The sequence below is a fragment of the Bubalus kerabau genome, chromosome 4, assembly GCF_029407905.1.
Source record: "Bubalus kerabau isolate K-KA32 ecotype Philippines breed swamp buffalo chromosome 4, PCC_UOA_SB_1v2, whole genome shotgun sequence".
NCBI classification, from domain to species: domain Eukaryota; kingdom Metazoa; phylum Chordata; class Mammalia; order Artiodactyla; family Bovidae; genus Bubalus; species Bubalus kerabau.
In genome coordinates this window covers 103,770,144-103,788,265 of record NC_073627.1, presented here as the reverse complement: position 1 = coordinate 103,788,265, position 18,122 = coordinate 103,770,144, and the positions used below count along the sequence as shown (strand labels likewise).

At 41.7% G+C, this 18,122-nt stretch overlaps 1 protein-coding gene across 2 annotated transcripts in view; it reads right to left on the bottom strand.

Moving 5' to 3' along the window:
- Nucleotides 1-12,425: 12,425 nt before the first annotated feature.
- Nucleotides 12,426-18,122, bottom strand: part of GLDC (glycine decarboxylase) — a 92,282-nt gene continuing 86,585 nt past the window's right edge. For both annotated transcript variants that reach the window (XM_055578122.1, XM_055578123.1), the window contains 4 exons: nucleotides 18,013-18,108; nucleotides 14,588-14,760; nucleotides 13,133-13,213; nucleotides 12,426-12,643 (listed from right to left, as the gene is read on the bottom strand). In XM_055578122.1, the coding sequence (XP_055434097.1) occupies nucleotides 12,500-12,643; nucleotides 13,133-13,213; nucleotides 14,588-14,760; nucleotides 18,013-18,108 (494 nt within the window). In that variant the 3' untranslated portion in view covers nucleotides 12,426-12,499. The remainder of the gene's footprint in view (nucleotides 12,644-13,132; nucleotides 13,214-14,587; nucleotides 14,761-18,012; nucleotides 18,109-18,122) is intronic.

The following is an 18,122-nucleotide window of genomic DNA, read 5'->3' as shown; positions in this document are numbered from 1 at the left end:
AGCCTCGACATACTCCTTTCTGGATTTGGAACCAGTCTGTTGCTCCATGTCCAATTCTGTTTCTTGACCTGCATACGTATTTCTCAGGAGACAGGTCAGGTGGTCTGGTATTCCCATCTCTCTCAGAATTTTCCGGTTTGTTGTGATCCGCACAGTCAAAGGCTTTAACATAGTCAATAAAGCAGAAGTAGATTTTTTTTGGAACTGTTGCTTTTTCGATGATCCAGCATTGTTGGCAATTTGATCTCTGGTTCCTCTGCCTTTTCTAAATCTAGCTTAAACATCTGGAAGTTCATGGTTCTCGTACTGTTGAAGCCTGGCTTAGAGAATTTTGAACATTACTTTGCTAGCATGTGATATGAGTGCAACTGTGTGGTAGTTTGAGCATTCTTTGGCATTGCCTTTCTTTGGGATTGGAATGAAAACTGACCTTTTCCAGTCTTCTGGCCACTGTTGAGTTTTCCAAATTTGCTGGCATATTGAGTGTAGCACTTTAACAGCATCATCTTTTAGGATTTGAAATAGCTCAACTGGAATTCCAACACCTCCACTAGCTTTGTTCACAATGATGCTTCCTGAGGTCCATTTGACTTCACATTCCAGGATGTCTAGCTCTAGGTGAGGGATCACACCATTGTGATTATCTGGATCATGAAGATCTTTTTTGTATAGTTCTGTGTATTCTTGTTACCTCTTCTTAGTATTTTCTGCTTCTATTAGGTCCATACCATTTCAGTCCTTTATTGTGCCCATCTTTGCATGAAATGTTCCCTTGGTATCTCTAATTTTCTTGAAGAAATCTCTAGTCTTTCCCATTCTTTGTTTTCCTCTATTTCTTTGCATTGATCACTGAGGAAGGCTTTCTTATCTCTCCTTGCTATTCTTTGGAACTCTGCATTCAAATGGGTATATCTTTCCTTTTCCCTTTGCCTTTCACTTCTCTTCTTTTCACAGCTATTTGTAAGGGCTCCTCAGACAACCATTTTGCCTTTTTGTATTTCTTTTTCTTAGGGATGGTCTTGATCCCTGCCTCCTGTATAATGTCACAAACCTCCATCCATAGTTCTTCAGGCAGTTGTCTATCAGATCTAACCCCTTGAATTTGTCACTTACACTGTATAATCGTAAGGGATTTGATTTAGGTCATACCTGAAAGGTCTAGTGGTTTTCCCTACTTTCTTCAATTTAACTCTGAATTTGGCAATAAGGAGTTCATGGTCTGAGCCACAGTCAGCTCCCAGTCTTGTTTTTGCTGACTGTATGCAGCTTCTCCATCTTTGGCTACAAAGAATATAATCAATCTGATTTCATTATTGACCATCTGGTGATGTCCATGTGTAGAGTCTTCTCTTGTTTTGTTGGAAGAGGGTGTTTGCTATGACCAGTGCATTCTCTTGGCAAAACCCCATTAGCCTTTGCCATGCTTCATTCTGTACTCCAAGGCCAAATTTGCCTGTTACTCAAGGTGTTTCTTGACTTCCTACTTTGCATTCCAGTCCCCTATAGTGAAAAGGACATCTTTTTTGGGTGTTAGTTCTAAAAGGTCTTGTAGGTCATCATAGAACCAATCAACTTCAGCTTCTTCAGCATTACTGGTTGGGGCATAGACTTGGATTACTGTGATATTGAATGGTTTGCCTTGGAAACAGATGGTTCTGTCATTTTTGAGATTGTATCCAAGTACTGCATTTTGGACTCTTTTGTTGACTATGATGGCTACTCCATTTCTTATAAGCGATTCTTGCCCATAGTAGTAGATACGGTGGTCATCTGAGTTAAGTTTACCCATTCCAGTCCATTTTAGTTCGCTGATTCCTAAAATGTCAATGTTCATTCTTGCCATCTCCTGTTTGACCACTTCCAATTTGCCTTGATTCATGAACCTAACATTCCAGGTTCCCATGCAATATTGCTCTTTACAGCATCAGACTTAACTTCCATCATGAGTCACATCCACAACTGGGTGCTGTTTTTGCTTTGGCTCCATCTTTTTATTCTTTCTGGAGTTATTTCTCCACTGATCTCCAGAAGCATATTGGGTACCTACCAACCTGGGGAGTTCATCTTTCAGTGTCCTATCTTTTTGCCTTTTCATACTGTTAATGGGGTTCTCAAGGTAAGAATACTGAAGTGGATTACCATTCCCTTCTCCAGTGGACCATGTTTTGTCAGGAATCTCCAGCATGACCCATCCGTCTTGGGTGGCCCTACAGGGCATGGCTCATAGTTTCATTGAGTTTAGACAAGGCTGTGGTCAAATGTGATCAGATTGGTTAGTTTTCTGTGACTGTGGTTTTCATTCTGTCTGCCCTCTGATGGAGAAGGATGAGAGGCTTATCAGTTCAGTTCAGTCACTCAGTCGTGTCCAACTTTTTGCGACCCCATGGACTGCATGCAGCACACCAGGTCTCCTTGTCCATCACCAATTCCTGGAGTTGATTCAAACTCATGTCCATTGAGTTGGTGATGCCATCCAACCATCTCATCCTCTGTTGTCCCCTTCTCCTCCTGTCTTCAATCTTTCCCAGCATCAGGGTCTTTTCCAATGAGTCAGTTCTTCGCATCAGGTGACGAAAAGTATTGGAGTTTCAGCTTCATCATCAATGAATGATGATGAATCAGCTTCATCCTTCCAATGAATATTCAGGGCTGATTTCCTTTAGGATGTACTGTTTGGATCTCCTTGCAGTCCAAGGGACTCTCAAGAGTCTTCTCCAATACCACAGTTCAAAAGCATCAATTCTTCGGCACTCGGTTTTCTTTATAGTCCAACTCTCACATCCATACATGACTACTGGAAAAAACCATAGCATTGACTGGACATACCTTTGTTGATAAAGTAATGTCTCTGCTTTTGAATATGCTTCTAGATTGGTCATAACTTTCCTTCCAAGGAGTAAGCATCTTTTGATTTCATTGCTGCAGTCACCATCTGCAGTGATTTTGGAGCCAAAAACATAAAGTCTGTCGCTGTTTCCATTGTTTCCCCGTCTATTTGCCATGAAGTGATGGGACCGGAGGCCATGATCTTAGTTTTCTGAATGTTGAGTTTTAAGCCAACTTTTTCACTCTCCTCTTTGACTTTCATCAGGAGGCTCATTAGTCCTTCACTTTCTGCCATAAGGGTGGTGTCATCTGTATATCTGAGGTTGTTGATATTTCTCTCTTGTGCTTCCTCTAGCCAAGCGTTTCTCATGATGTACCCTACATATAAGTTAAAATAAGCAGGGTGATAATATATAGCCTTGGCGTACTTCTTTCAGGATTTGGAACCAGTCTGTTGTTCATGTCCAGTTCTAACTGCTGCTTCCTGACCTGCATACACATGAGGCTAATGGAAACTTCCTGATGGGAGAGACTGACTGAGGGGGAAACGGTCTTGTTCTGATGGGTGAGGCCATGCTCAGTAAATCTTTAATCCAATCTGTTGATGGTCTGGGCTGTTTTCATTCCGTTACTTGACCTGAGGCCACACTATGGTGGAGGTAATGAAGATTACTTCCTTCAAAAGGTCCCATGCTCTCACTGCTGCATGCAGTGCCCCCAAACCTGCAGGCCACCACCAACCCACACCTCTGCCAGAGACTCCCGGACACTCATGGGGTCACTGCTCCTTTCTCCTGGGTCCTGGTGCACACAAGGTTTTGTTTGTGCCCTCCAAGAGTCTCTTTCCCAGTCTTGTGTAAGTTCTGGCTGCTCTATGGTGGGGTTAATGACGACCTCCTTCAAGAGGGCTTATGCCATACCCACCAAGAAGCCTTTCAAAAACAGGTTTAACAATAAAGGAACTCTTGAGAGGAAACTCACATTTGTCAAGCATTTATGTGTCAGACATTATGAGTGATACTGAAACTTAAGAGCAACCCAACAAAGAAGACATTCCTCTTCTATTACAAAGAAACTGGCTCAGGAAATGGAAGGAAAGTAACATCTATGCTATGTTCTGTGCCTATTGGGGTTTGTTTGTTTTTGAAGATTTTTTGATGTGGAGCATTTTTAAGGTCTTTTTTGAATTTGTTAACAATACTGTTTCTGTTTTGTTTTTTTTTTTAAATGTTTTGTTTTTTTGGCCCTGAGGTATATGGTGTCTTAGTTCCCCAACCAGGGATCGCACTTGCACCCCCTGCATTGGAAGGCAAACTCTTAACCACTGAACTGCCATGGAAGTTCCTGTTTGTTTTTAAAGTATGAAAAAGTATAAAACTAGCATATACACAAGCTATCTAGTATTGATCATTTTAGGATCATTCTTAAGATTTTAAATAAAATACTATAAACAAAGACATACTTGAATCAATCACCTTGCCCATTCCCCTCCCTAAGAAATTATGAGTTCAGTGTTGCCTTTTCTGTTTATTTTTATACTTAGGTATTCATAAACAAAATATAGTCATTCAGATGTTGAAATCTGACACTTATTTCATTGGACTTTATGCTTTGGGATAGTCTTCTCTTAATAGATAAACTTAGTATCTCTATGTTTATTATCCTGGCATGTATATTCCTGTCATTGCAGTTGTTGGAGGATGCAGGAACAAATCTTGTCTTTCCTCCTTGTTCTTACATTTAAAGCAGATTTTATCTTCCCCCGACCCCCCAACACACACACCCATGACCAAAAGGTAATGTTTCTATCATTCTGTTATCATCCTTAATCTTTCAATGTACCTACACATGAGAGCATATTGATACTGATATTTATAAAATGGTCAATTAGCTCAGTTTTTTCCTGAATAAAACAAGTATATTTTTATTTCCCTTCAAACTATCTTTTCTGACCTATTTTCCATGTTAATGTTAAATATTTGTTATAACTTATTTTTAAAACTCGTTATTTTAAACATGACTTACTGATTTACTTGATAAGTTTTGTCTATTTACTTACTGTTTCTTGTTGAATACTTCAAGATGTTTTTGTACCAGAGTTTTCAGTGAAAATCTATGAACAGTAAGTTTTCTCTTTGTGGGCTGAAAGTGTCTTTTTTCCACACTGATTTTAGAAAGCTAAATTGTCTGGGTTTAGAATTGTAGGTTCCCAGTTATCTTTCTGTCGCATCCTGTAGGTATTCCATTGTGTTCTGACATCTTTTATTGCTGAAGAAAGTTGGGTGTCATTTTGATTATTTCTTTGAAGGATGTACATTTTTCCCTCTAATAACTTCTGAGTTTCACTAAAATCTATCTAGGTGTGGATTAATTTCTATTTGCTTTGCTTGGGATTCACTGTATTCCTTTAAATTGAAAATGCATTTCTGGAATTTTTAATTTTTCCTTTAAATATAATTGCTCCTCTCATTTTTTCTATCTCCTTCTCAGCCTCCTAGAAGTTTGCAGCAGTCTACCCTCCATACCATCTCTTACATCTATCTCTTTACCCCCTCTGTGCTACAGTCTGGTAATTTCCTTAGATCTTCCAATTCACTGAATTTTCTGAGTCTAGTCCACTGTTTAACTGAACCTAGTTGTTAATTTTGTTGAATGGGACTCTTTCACAATGCAGCTAGTATGAATTTGACTTCTGTGTTCACATGCAGCAAAGATTCTTGTTAGTGACTTTGTTTCCACCCATGGCCTGGGAGGGAAATCTTGCTTTCCTGCTGTGACCCTGAACTAGAGATACCAAGTTTTCAGTCCTCCTACTGGGACAGAACTTTGCCCATTCTAAGCATACCCCATCTCTACTTCTTACTATCCATTATACCTGCAGCCTCAATTCCTAACATCTCTCTGCCCTGGCATCTTTGGAACGCCAGTTCCTAAGACACATCCAGTCCAGCCACCTCCATTGGCCTTGCAGTGTCAGGTCCTTTGGGTTCCCTCTTCATTTCTGCCACCTGGAGTTTTCCTCTTCTTCCTTGAACCTTTTTTTTTTTTTTTAAATGGGGGGAAGAGAAGGTTTTCACTTGCATACCCATGTCTTTGGAGCAGGGATAGCAGCTATTCCCATGTGTGTTCATTCTGTGTCCAAAAAGAATTGAGCACCATTGGTAGTGTTCATTCCAACTTCCTACTCATACACACCCTGTGAGGCAAATGGCATCATCTCCACTTTACTGGAGATGAGAGTTATTCACCCTTAGTCACTAAAGGTAGTCAGGAGCAGACTTAGAATTGAAACTCATTGCTGTGTTACTTAACCACTACTTTATCTGCTTCACTGTATTGACTATTAACTCCAGTATTTTTATATTACATCCTTTTGCTCTCCAGGTTTGGACACTAAAGAGAACCTGTGTGTAAGCTGACTGAATTTCATCTGAAAATGTCTCAGTGGTTGTTGCATGGCACTTGTTTCTTCTTAGAGACTCTTCTCATTTTCATATAAAAACCTTGGACTTCATTCCTAAATGCAACTAGTTTCTGGGAAATAATGAAGTTGTGTAAGGATGGTACTGAGGCTGTAAGTTGTGTAAGGATGGTCTTTCAGCCTCTTGTCTCCAAACTGCCTGTTGCTCCTCAGGAGAATTAGACCCCAGTCTGACAGCACTTCTGTGAATGGCAGGCACTGTCCCAGGCTAAAGGCAGTCTTTCTGACAAAATACAGAAATAGTGCTGACTCTCCCCCGCTCCCCCCCACAACATGGCTAGCACCACACACTATACTCACTCCTTTGCTATTTGCGAGTTTATTTAACAGCCTACCCAACTGTCTCCTTCCATGGAAAGTATTTTCTTCATTGTCTTTTGGAATGCATTTGAAGCCACTTCTCTTAACCAATAAAAACAGCTAGTTCTTCTATTTTAGGGAACTTTAATATTCTTATGTAGTTCACGTTGGATAAAATGTCTTGAATGCAAGCAAGTTATCTTTTTCCACTCTTTATGCCAGACTTTTAAGAAAGAATCTGTTTGTATCTAATTCTGCTTTGGCTGCTTCCTACTGCAGTGAGTAGCAATTTTGGATCAAGTTCCCAGTGGCAGCACTGTTGGGGGAAATTCTGCATTTTTGGGGAATGACTGACATCACTCCTGGTGCTGTTGGATTCCACCCTGTTTTCTGGGAATTTATGACTGTGGCTCTGACTTAAAACACTTAAATCTTCTGAATCTCACCAAAGTTTTCGTTTTGTTTTGTTTTTTTCAAATGCTCCTCAGACGTGGTTGTGTAGGAAATTGCAGATGTCATACTCCCAACTATATAAAAGCTTTTTTACTAGTGAGGTTAAAGTACAATGCAATAAGTGGATCAAAAGCACACTAAAACTCTCTTGCATTGGTTCTGAAAATCCTAGACCTCTATAAGAGATCCAGACCCACAGAGAGCCATGGAGGTCCATTAAAAAAAATAATTTGTAGTTGATTTTTTTTTCAGCCTTCCATTATTCATTGATTCCCTTGAATTCAGAATAAGTTGCAGGCACTGTCCAACCTGCATTTTAGAACTTAATTGTAAAAGAATGATGGTCATAACCTGTAGCTTAACGTAAGTAGAAAATGAAATCTCTTGATGAATTTTGTAAATATTTCCTGTAGGAACAATGATACAGAGGAAAGAGGTAGATTTCCAGGCTAGCCTTCAAAGGCCTCTTAAACCATAGTTAAGCAGCACTGCTTTTACAGAAAACGTATCTTAGTAACCCTTCCCGGTTCCAGGCACCAGAGACTGCCCCCTCCCCCAGATTGACCATGTGTTCCAAAACTTTGAGACAGGTCATCTGAGAACAGGGATTGTAGCTTCTTTAATATCAGGGACTTAGTCCCCATTCCCAGGGAGTTATACATGAGAGGTGGGGAAGAGACCTGGGAAAACCTCCAGAAGAACAATGTGTACAAAGGCTCTGAAGTTAGTTGGCCAGGTAAAGCCACAGCCGGGAGGCCCTTCTGAATGGGGAGGACTAGGAGATCAAGTAGTGAATGAAGCAAGTGGTAAGAATTACACCTGAACAGAACGAAGAGGCAGCAGTAGGAGAGCATCACTCACCCACACAGGTGCAACAGGGGCCCTGTCTACTGTGGCCACAACCAGCCCCTCGGACTCCCTGGGAAGTTTCCACTAGCTCTGTCCTCAAGGCTTTGCCACTCTCTGGACTCTCAGTTTTCAATTTCACAGATATTCTAACCCTAAGATAGTCACTCCTCTGTTGCTCACTTCCTTACCTCTGTCCTCAGGTTTGGCTCTTACTTGCTTTCCTCAGTTCAGAAATCTTGCTGCCTAGTTGACTTCTAAGAAAGACTTCTTGCCCTTCCTCTTCTCTCAGGGCCCTCCCTCCCATGCGCATTTCCCTCCTGATCATGGGGTCCTCCCTCTACCCTTTTTATCGAAGGGCCTCCCCACTCTACTGCATCTGGGCCCTCCTCCCAGCTCTTTCTCACCCAGGGAACGCAGACCCTGTCTCTTCTGCCACCTCCATGTGCTGCCTGCCCCTCATTACTGTGCCTCTCCTCTTCGTCTGCTTCCTGCCAGCCTGCCTCCCTCCCAAGTTTGGGCCTCCTCCTGCCTCCACCCCTTCCTTTTGTGAGACTGCTCTCAAGTCAGCTTTTGCACTGTCCCCCTGCCCATTCTCTCGATTTCCTCTCCTCTCCCTAATTTGAGGGAGTCCTTCCCGCCTGCCTACTTGGGCCTCGTGCTCATGCTCTCGACTCTCTTCTCACCCTGGAGCACTTTTACCCACCTCCCCCACCCTGTCATCTGACCTTTCTTTCCTGTCAGTCTTTCACCTGTCTTGTCACTGAGCTAATGATGATCTTTCCTCTTCTGCATCTGAATCCTTCCCGTCCCTACCATAGGCCCTTACCACCTCCTCCCCCATTTCCTTCCTATTTCTAACCTGCATCTTTCCCCCATTTTCATTTCTCTCTCCCCACTTCCCCAGTTACAAATCCTTCCCTCCCTTCCTGACCTAAGGACCAAGCCCCAGCCCTCACCCCCATACCTTTTCTCCTTTTCCCTCCATCCTGAGCCAGGGCCCCTTTTTTCCCTTTTTGGACCCCATTTTCATCCCCTGTGACCTTGACTGTAGGCTCAAATCCCTCCTCCCCGTTCTTGATTTCAGAAATACTCCAACACCTTTCTTCAACCCCAGCCTTTATTCCTCATCTTCTTTCTTCCTACCCTATTTCCCAGGGATTCTTTAAACCCTTTACATATGAGACTGAAAATAGCCAAATGCTTAAAGATGGAAAATACATATACTAACATCTTCAAACATGCTTCTCCCTCTTCCTGATCCCTCTTCCCCACATCTAGTCATGGCTGGTTTCATTTTGTTCAGATTTTAGGCTGAAAGTCACCTTGTAAGAGAATCCTTCCTTCCCTGCCATCTAATAGAAAGGAGTCCCAAACCCCTAGCCACGTACCATACTGGTTTTTGTTTTCTAAAGAATATTTAATCCTGTGAAATCTTTGTGTTTGTCCATCTAGAATTGATGCCCCATGAAAGAGGCCTTAACTGTTTTGTTCATCTTGTATCCTCTGTCACTGAAATGCTGTGTGTGTGTCCGTGCTTCATCCTGTCCAATTCTTTGTGACCCTATGGACTATAGAGGCTGGAAGGGGACTGTAGCCCACCAGGTTCCTCTGTCTGGATTTCCCAGATAAGAATACTGGGATGGGTTGCCATTGCCTTCTCCAAGGGATCTTCCAGCTCCAGGGATTGAACCTGTATCTCCTGCATTGCAGGTAGATTCTTGATTGCTGAGCCACCAGGGAAGCCATTTAGAATGGTACCTGGTACATAATGAGTCAGTCTGCTGAATAAGTTAGTGATTTCTGAGTGCCAGACACTATGTCAAGTGCTCACTTTGTCTTGTTTAATCTTTCCAACAAGGCTGAGGTAAGTATTTTTATTATTGCTATTTTATACCTTAAATAACTGAAATGAAGAAAAGATAAGTGAATTTGTCTGTTTTCTCAAAACAGTTGGCTTATCTGAGAATTTAATGCAATCTGTATGAAGTCACAACTCATGTTCCTTCTACTTTTCTGATGGTCCAGAGGAAAGGGACTGTTAGGAAGGGAAAGGAAGATGGATCTGAATGCAAGGTAGGTCAAATTGGAGTTGGGCTCCTGAGCTGGGTCAAGGAGTATAGGGTGTAGAGTATAGGACACCAGACCCTAAGTTTAGAATGAGGATATGAGAGCTAACATTGACGAGCACTTTCTTTGTACCAGACACTTCCAAACAATATATTCTGTCCCACCTATGAGTGGTAGGTAATAGCATTTCACAGATTAGGAGTCTGAAGTTCGGAGAGATGCAGGTAGGATGTAGGGGAGCCGGGATATGAATGACCCTAGGCAGTCTGACTACAGGGCAGGTACTCTGGTTGCTGTCCTGTGCTGTTTACGAAAGGCGTGTGCTCCGTTTTGGACACCAACTCCTGCTTCCTGGATTCTTGTCTCTGGACAATCTGCAGAATGACCTAACTGACGTCACACTCCTGCCTCCAGCCTACCTCTTACTGCTTTCCATAGAAGAGGTGATGGATAATGACACTCCACTAGCACTGGGGAAACCCCACTTTTTATCACTGCCCCCCCCCCCTTTACCTGGGATCAGCATGGGGCAGCGATTGTGGATGAGTGTATCTGCTCTACAGACTCAAGTTTTTCTTCAGTGGGGTGTCCTCAGACTTAGATTGGTAAAGCATTGGGGTAAGAAATGGAGAAGCAAGTCCTTCCAGCTAACGATCTAAAACCACAGCTGTTTGTTGAACACATGCTGTGTGGAAAGCCCTAGCTCGGCACTGGGAATCCAGTGATGAATAAGATATGATTCCCACTCTCAGAGAATTTAGTGAGGCAGATAAAAACCAAGAATACAGAATAATTAACTGTGCAGAGAGTGTAGGATAACAGACTGAGTGCCAAACTAGAAAATAACAGAGCCCATTTCACAGAGACGTGTGGAAGACCTGAAGAGTTGCTGAAACATGAAGAACAGGAGCCAGCAAAGCAAGGTGGCAGGACAGGTGTTCCAAGTGGAGGACGCCACACAAGCAGAGATGCAGGTAAACACATGAGCAGTGAAGACAAACAGTTTACTTCAACCTCTGAATCACCTGCTTTTGCCCTGAACATACTCCAGGGAATACGGACTGAGAAGGATACAGATCTTTATCATTTAATTATTACATAAGAAAGGAACCATGGATCCCATCACTTCTCTACTGCTTTGGCCAAAATGAAGAGTTCTACAGACTTTTTAAGTGTGAGATTAAGTAGACCACTTGCAGAGCATTCAGTAGAGTGCTCAGACCTTTTATCCAGATCACTGTCATAACAGGTCAAATAACAGTTGTTTGAGTAATAAGGAACCAAGTAGTCAGAATTAAAGCAGATACTCAGGAACAATTGGAGAAGAACATCCGAAGACTTTGCTATTTCCATAGTAAAGTTATTTGTGACAGGCATGCTAGTTACCTACCTGAAACTCCTTCTCCTTTTCTTCAGTTAACAAACTTCTCATTTTCTTAGGGGTAGTAACATGCCCAGGTCAAAGACCTGGGCATATCCCCTTGAAGCTCAGAGTGCAACTTGAACCAAGCCTGGCCAGTAAAAGTGCAGAAGTTATTGGGTGGAACCTCTGGAAAAACATTCCAGAAGAAGCCAACTTGGATAGACTCTGTCTTTCGTTTCTCTTCCTTTTCCCTACCTAGAACTGGGTATCTGATGCCCGGGTACACAGCAGCCATCCTAGGACCATGAGGATGAAGACTATATACAAAGGAGGCAGAATAGAAAGACTGAAGACTAGCTCTTGACTTACTACCTCTGGACTTACTGTTACATGAGAAAAAATAAATTATTTGATTAAACTGCTGTGTTGCTTTTCAGGTATATGCAGCCGAACACAATTTTAACAGGGCTAAAGTGGCAATCACTGCTAAGACATACAAACGGGTTCTTTAGCCAAAGACACAACTGATAATGCAGCAGTTCTACTGGGCTGGATATTCTCATTACCCTGCAAACCCCTCTGAGCGTAGGGTTATGAGGGAGTTAATGCTGAAAATTGGATCAAAAAGGCATTCTTCAAATTGGAATGCTTTTATTAGAATATTAATTGCAGACTTAAAACTACACATATGGAAAAATGAAAACACTCAGAAATGCTATTACAAATTGAGTAAATTAGTAGGAGGAAAAAGATTTCTTCAGTGTATACAAAATGTAAACATTTGCCCTGGGGTTTCCCACAGATGGCACAGTCCACAAGGACTTATTTGGAATAAAAATACCTATTGGATCGCCAGTATAGCCTCTATAACATCTTCAAACTTGCTACATTGAAGTGAAAGTTACTAGCACACTCTGAATCTTCTATGCAAAAAAACTAAATGGTCCCAATCAAGGCAACTGCTGTGTGTGAAAGCAGAGACACTGAAGCAAATCAATCTTCCAGCGATGACCTTCTACCCACTGTGCTAACTGTATTTACATTTACCTTGAGAGAATATACACAGTATATAAAACCCCTACTTGAGTCTGTGGTGGAAAATGAAATACGAGATGCTCCAAAGCGCATCAGGTCAGTCACTTGAACTTGGGGAGAGAACACTAAGAAGAGGCCCTCTTCTGTTCAGAAAATGGGGACTCATAAACATCCATGGGTGGACAGGTGCAAACCAGGTGCTGATCTCCATAGATGTCATCAATGCGGGAGATGGTTGGCCAGAATTTGTTCTCTGGTTTCACAAAGGGCTGCAGGGGACAAAAGACAGAAATGACTTGGGATATCCTGAGAAGTTTCTTGGATGGGTGGGGTGGGGAGGAGACTGCAATGCTGCTCCCACACCTGAGAGATCACTGGCCCAGAAAGTACTCAAAAATTATAAGAAGCTAAAATCCAGCCTCCTTCGTCACCATCCCTCCAAATCTCCCACCCCTGCTCCACCAGACTGCAGAGCATCTTCACATAATTAAAAGGATGATGGTAGGAAACACTGACCCACTAGACAGACCCTTATTTGGTCTTCCTGCACTGTGCGCAGGTTGGCACTGTGTGGTTGCCACCCTGACCTCAGAACTTGGAAAGCCAATTCCTGTGTTGTGTCGTTCTGCGAAGGTAGCCTACATATGGTCACTACAGTGAGGAGGCGGCAAGAGCGGAGCCCTCAGAGTGGGTGATGGCCCCTCATACGCACGTGAACCTGGACCAGCTGGCACGTCCAGCTTCAGAGGAGCACTTACAAGCGGGAATGCTGCCACCTCTCTGGAATACGGCCGATCCCAGTGGGAGGATGTGACGCAGGTCAAGGAGTGTGGAGACATCTGAGACAGAGACAATGGACAGGAGAGGGGTCAGAGCAGATGCCTGCCTTCCCCTCTGTTCATCACATCTGCCAGTGAGCTGATGAAAGCCCACGGATGGAGGGTGGTGGTTTTGTTTCAGTTTGTGGGGAAGGGAATTTTGTTAGGAAAATGTTTATTGTGAAATATTTCGAATATCAGAAAGTTACAATAACATAATAGCACATTTACCACCCAACAGAAATCAACATTTTGTCATGTTTGCTTAAGCTTTTAAAATAAGAAACATTACAGATACTGTTGACCATGCCAGCCTATCCCCTCTCCATCTTACTGCTGGTCCTCTTCACCAGTGCCAGCCACTATCTTGAATTTTGTTGTCATGATTCTCATATTTTTATACTATTACTGTATATATTAATAAACTGCATAGAGCTTAGTTTGGTACACTTTTAAACCTTATAGTATCCTGTGTGTGTTTTATCCTCCACTTGCTTTTGTATCTCAGTATTATATTTTTTAGACATCTATTGCCATTTTTTAAAAAAATTGTCTAAATCCTGAAAGAATCATCAGTATCCAGAGAAAAAAACAATGAGAGCAAATCATATTAGATTCCTCCACTATCCTAGGAGACTCGCACGGGACCAGCCTTTTCCTGCCAGTCATTGGCCCCGGTGCTTCAGCGGGGCAGCTCTGGACTGAGCTCCTCTGTGCATCTCAGACTGCTTCTCTGGCTTGGAGCCGTACGACACAACCACAGCCTTTGCGGTAGTTTCAGTTCACGATCCCTCAGCTTAACAGTGGCTGGACCTAATACAGAACTCTTAGGGCTCTGACCAGATATAAAAGGAACATAGTTTTGAAGAGGCGAAGCAATGTTGAACAAATTTTTCTCCAAAGTAGGCCGTAAACATGGTAAAATATTCAGGCCAAGTACCAGTCTGGTTGTTCTAAGAGGTAACTATTCCAATATGAGAATATCTTTATCCAGAGTGTAAAAGGTAAATAATCTCAGTAGAGAGCATCAGAGATACAGAATGGTAAGACTTCTCTAGCTATAAAGTCCATCAGTCTCTGCTCCCTCCTTTGACAGCCAACTGGGTCCTTGTGGGGTGAACAGCACCAAACAGATATATAAAACCAACAAGTGACCACTAAATAGATATTTAAAATTAGAACATATCAGAAATAACCACATTATACTTGAGTAACCACTGCTGTGTTGATTCAAGATTTAAACTTTCAGGTAATGAATTTATCCTCTCAGAAGAACAGTCTTATTCTAGGCAAGGATGTCATCTTCCAGTCGAGTTCAGAGGTTGCCAGCACCCCACCCAGACACTGCTTTCTGCTCTCTGGGATATTTTAGATAAAGAACCAGCGCCTGTGTACCTTCAGTGGGTTGACCCTGGGGTCGATGCGGCCCTCCTCAATGTCGGCAATTTCCTGTCGGATGCTGATCATGGCGTCGCAGAATCTGTCCAGCTCCGCCTTGTCTTCCGACTCGGTGGGCTCAATCATGAGAGTGCCTGCCACCGGCCAGGACATGGTGGGGGCATGAAATCCTGCCAAGGAGATGGGGGAATTTGTGTCACTTAACTTTGACCTCCCCAGTTTGGAAGAAGAGACCCTCCCCTTCTTAAAATGTATTCCAAGGAAAACAATCTGAAAAATTTGCTATTGTATATGTCTAGGGATTCACTTCAGCACTGTTTATGGAAGAAAAGCTTAGGAAATAACATGACATCCAACAGCAGAGGATCAGGTAGGCAAATCTTCCTGGGTATCCATACAATAAATATGCAACCATTCCATGTATTTAAATTTATATTTGTTAATGGCTCTGAACGTTTACCCAATTTAAGTGAAAAGGGCAGGCTACATAACGATATTGTCTTATTTTTAAAATGACAGTATATTATATATGCATATATATATATACACACACACATACATTTGCATGTGTGTATATATACATACTTTATATATATGTGTATATTTTATGAAGGAAGCTGTTTCAAAGAAGAATAAATACTAAAATTTAAACAGAATTATTGGCATAAAATGAGACTAGGGTTTTTATTTTACCTTGTGTTTTAGAATCTTTTTATAATGTTCATGTATTACTTGCAATTAAGAGAAATTAAAATATTGTAGCCTACCAAAAGCTAAATAATGAGGTAACAAGCATTAAGGACCCTGATGTGAGTGTTACTGTCCTTATTTTACAGATGAGGAAACTGAGTCTTGGCCAGGATGTATAAAGTCTTTGTCTTTACACTGAATACAGGCTGAAGGTATTTCTATGTTTCCAAAAGTTTTCACATATTAAGATGAATTTATAAAATATGATTGAGAGAGAGATTTCCTGGACAAAAGCCAAAAAGAACTTTTCCCCAATTCTTACAATTTTTCCGGTGAAACTTTAAAAGATGAAGAACAGCCTCTAGGTTGATATTCCTGTCAACTAAGTTTGCCCTGGAGGTCAATGGTTCCCAAATTCTGGTGTGCATCATTACATGGGGTGCTTTAGAGTCATGCCTGCATTGTTTAAAGGATTGTCTTCTCAACATTTTATTATAACATTTTTCAAATATACTGGTAAGTTGAAAGGACTATAGAGTGAACACCCATACACCTACATGGCTTCTACAATGATGCTCTGTTTGCTTTATCATGTATCTAGTCATCTATTCCTATCACATATCAGCTGGCAAAGAATCCACCTGCAGTGTGGGAGACGGGTTCAATCCCTGGGTTGGGAAGATCCCCTGGAGGAGGGCATGGCAACCCACTCCAGTATTCTTGCCTGGAGAACCCCCATGGACAGAGTCACCTGATGGGCTACAGTCCATGGGGTCACAAAGTGTCAGACATGACTGAGTGACTAAGCACAGTCATCTACTCCTATCACATATCTAAGGCATTTGCCTTATTTTTGATGCATTTTCAAGCATGTTACAGTCATTTATACCCTTCCCCCTTTAGCATGCATATCATTAACTAGAGTTCCATATCTGAATTCAATATCTGTTTCCATATTTTTGTGATAGTTTGCACAAATTTTAAGTACCATTTAATTTTGACAAATGCATATAACTGTGTCACCCAAATCAGAAAGAGTCTTCTTTTTAAACAAGCTGATCTCATTACCCATTAAGTCCAACCTCAATTCCACGAGTGAACAAATTCAGCCCAATATTTTCTACAATAGTGGTTCCCATATCTGGAACCATCTGAGTTGTCATGGAAACACAGATTCCTGGATTTTGACTCTGATTCAGGAAATCCAAGGTATGAGCCTTTAAAAACTCAGAATCAGGTTAATCACAGCACTGTTAATCAACTATACTCCAATATAAAAATTCTTAAAAGTTAAAAAAACAAAGTTAAGTTTGGAAATCTCTGCCCTCTGGCAGGGTGCCCTTCACACAACCTGATAAGATTCATCCATGAAGTACTTGTAAATACAGATCACTGTGCCTCATCCCTGGAATTCTGATTCAGTAAGTGTGATGAAGACCCAGAATCTGTGTTGTCATCTTCATTGTTCGTTTGTTTCTAGAGCCATTCACTTATTCTCTCACTTGTTAAACACAATTGTTGGGTGCTTCCTATGTGCCAGACACCTAGACCATCCTGAGCCTATGGCAAGTGTAGCCATCACTCTATTAAACATCAAAATATCAAGGATGTAGACAGAACCGAATTTGGGAATACTGGGCAGTAACTCCAAATACCACTTCTCTTCTACCCCATCCCCCGCCTCCCTCCCTGCAAATGCTGCTGCAGTCGGATGTGGGAAACAGACCACACACCCCAGAAATGAAGCCTCAGCCTGAATCAGTTACTAGTCGGGAGGTTAAGTCAGGTCACAGGAGTGGTCAAGAGGAGATTCTTAAGCAACTGCTAATTTCATTAATGAAAACCATCTTTGGTTCTCCCATTTATTATCAGGGTAACTCTGCATAATAAGATCATTCATTCATGGGAGGAAATGAGTCACTATGTGACTATGTGGGACTCCTGTTATGGTAGTAAAACTATAAAATTATTAAAGTTTTCACATTCCTTATTAAAAGAAGTCATTCAAATCATCTTAAAATTCAGATAAGACTCCACATTCATCAAAAGGCAAAGTTCTCCCCAACTTAGCCTTCCTGAGAAATGAAGAGTCTTTGGTGTTATTAATGTCACTAAGAAAACGTATTTTAATAAAGCCTGTGCTGAGTGAACGTCCACTAACAATACACAGATTAAAAAAAAAAGCTTCAAAGAAAACTGCATCATCTCTGTGAAAACAAGGTGCACCTATTCCTTCATCTCCAGCAGCAGCTGAAACAGTTATGCCACAGCTGAGGGGGCTCAATGGCCATGAATCTCAAATGCCATTCCTCCAATACTCCTACACGTTGTAGGCTCTCCACTGCCTCTACCATCACAGCAACTTACCTCTTCATGGCCCTCTCTGTCTATTTGGAGTGGGATAGGTCAAATAATTTACCAGAAACATGGACAGAAGACAGCAGTCATTTTCTTTGGGATTTTAAATTTTGTTAACAACAAAGACTCCTTTCCTAGCTGTTGATGGATTCAAGATACGTGATTTAATATCTTTCAAAGGACAGAATCTGTGGGGCCATAGGGCCATAGTTTTTTTTTTTACCCACAGTCTACGGCTCGCCATTTAGCCTATGGATCAGTTTACTGTGGTGCAAACACATTCAGTCTGTGGTCCATAACCAGGATGGGCAGCTGCATAAATGTCAGAAACCCAAGTTCTCCTTAAGGGGGGTCTTTCCTGTGAGACCACTCACCATAATCTTGAAGCCTCTTGGCCACATCCACGGCCTCAATATTTGCAGACTTTTTGAAGGGTCTTGTATCCAAAATAAATTCATGAGCCACATATCCTGTTGAGAAAAAT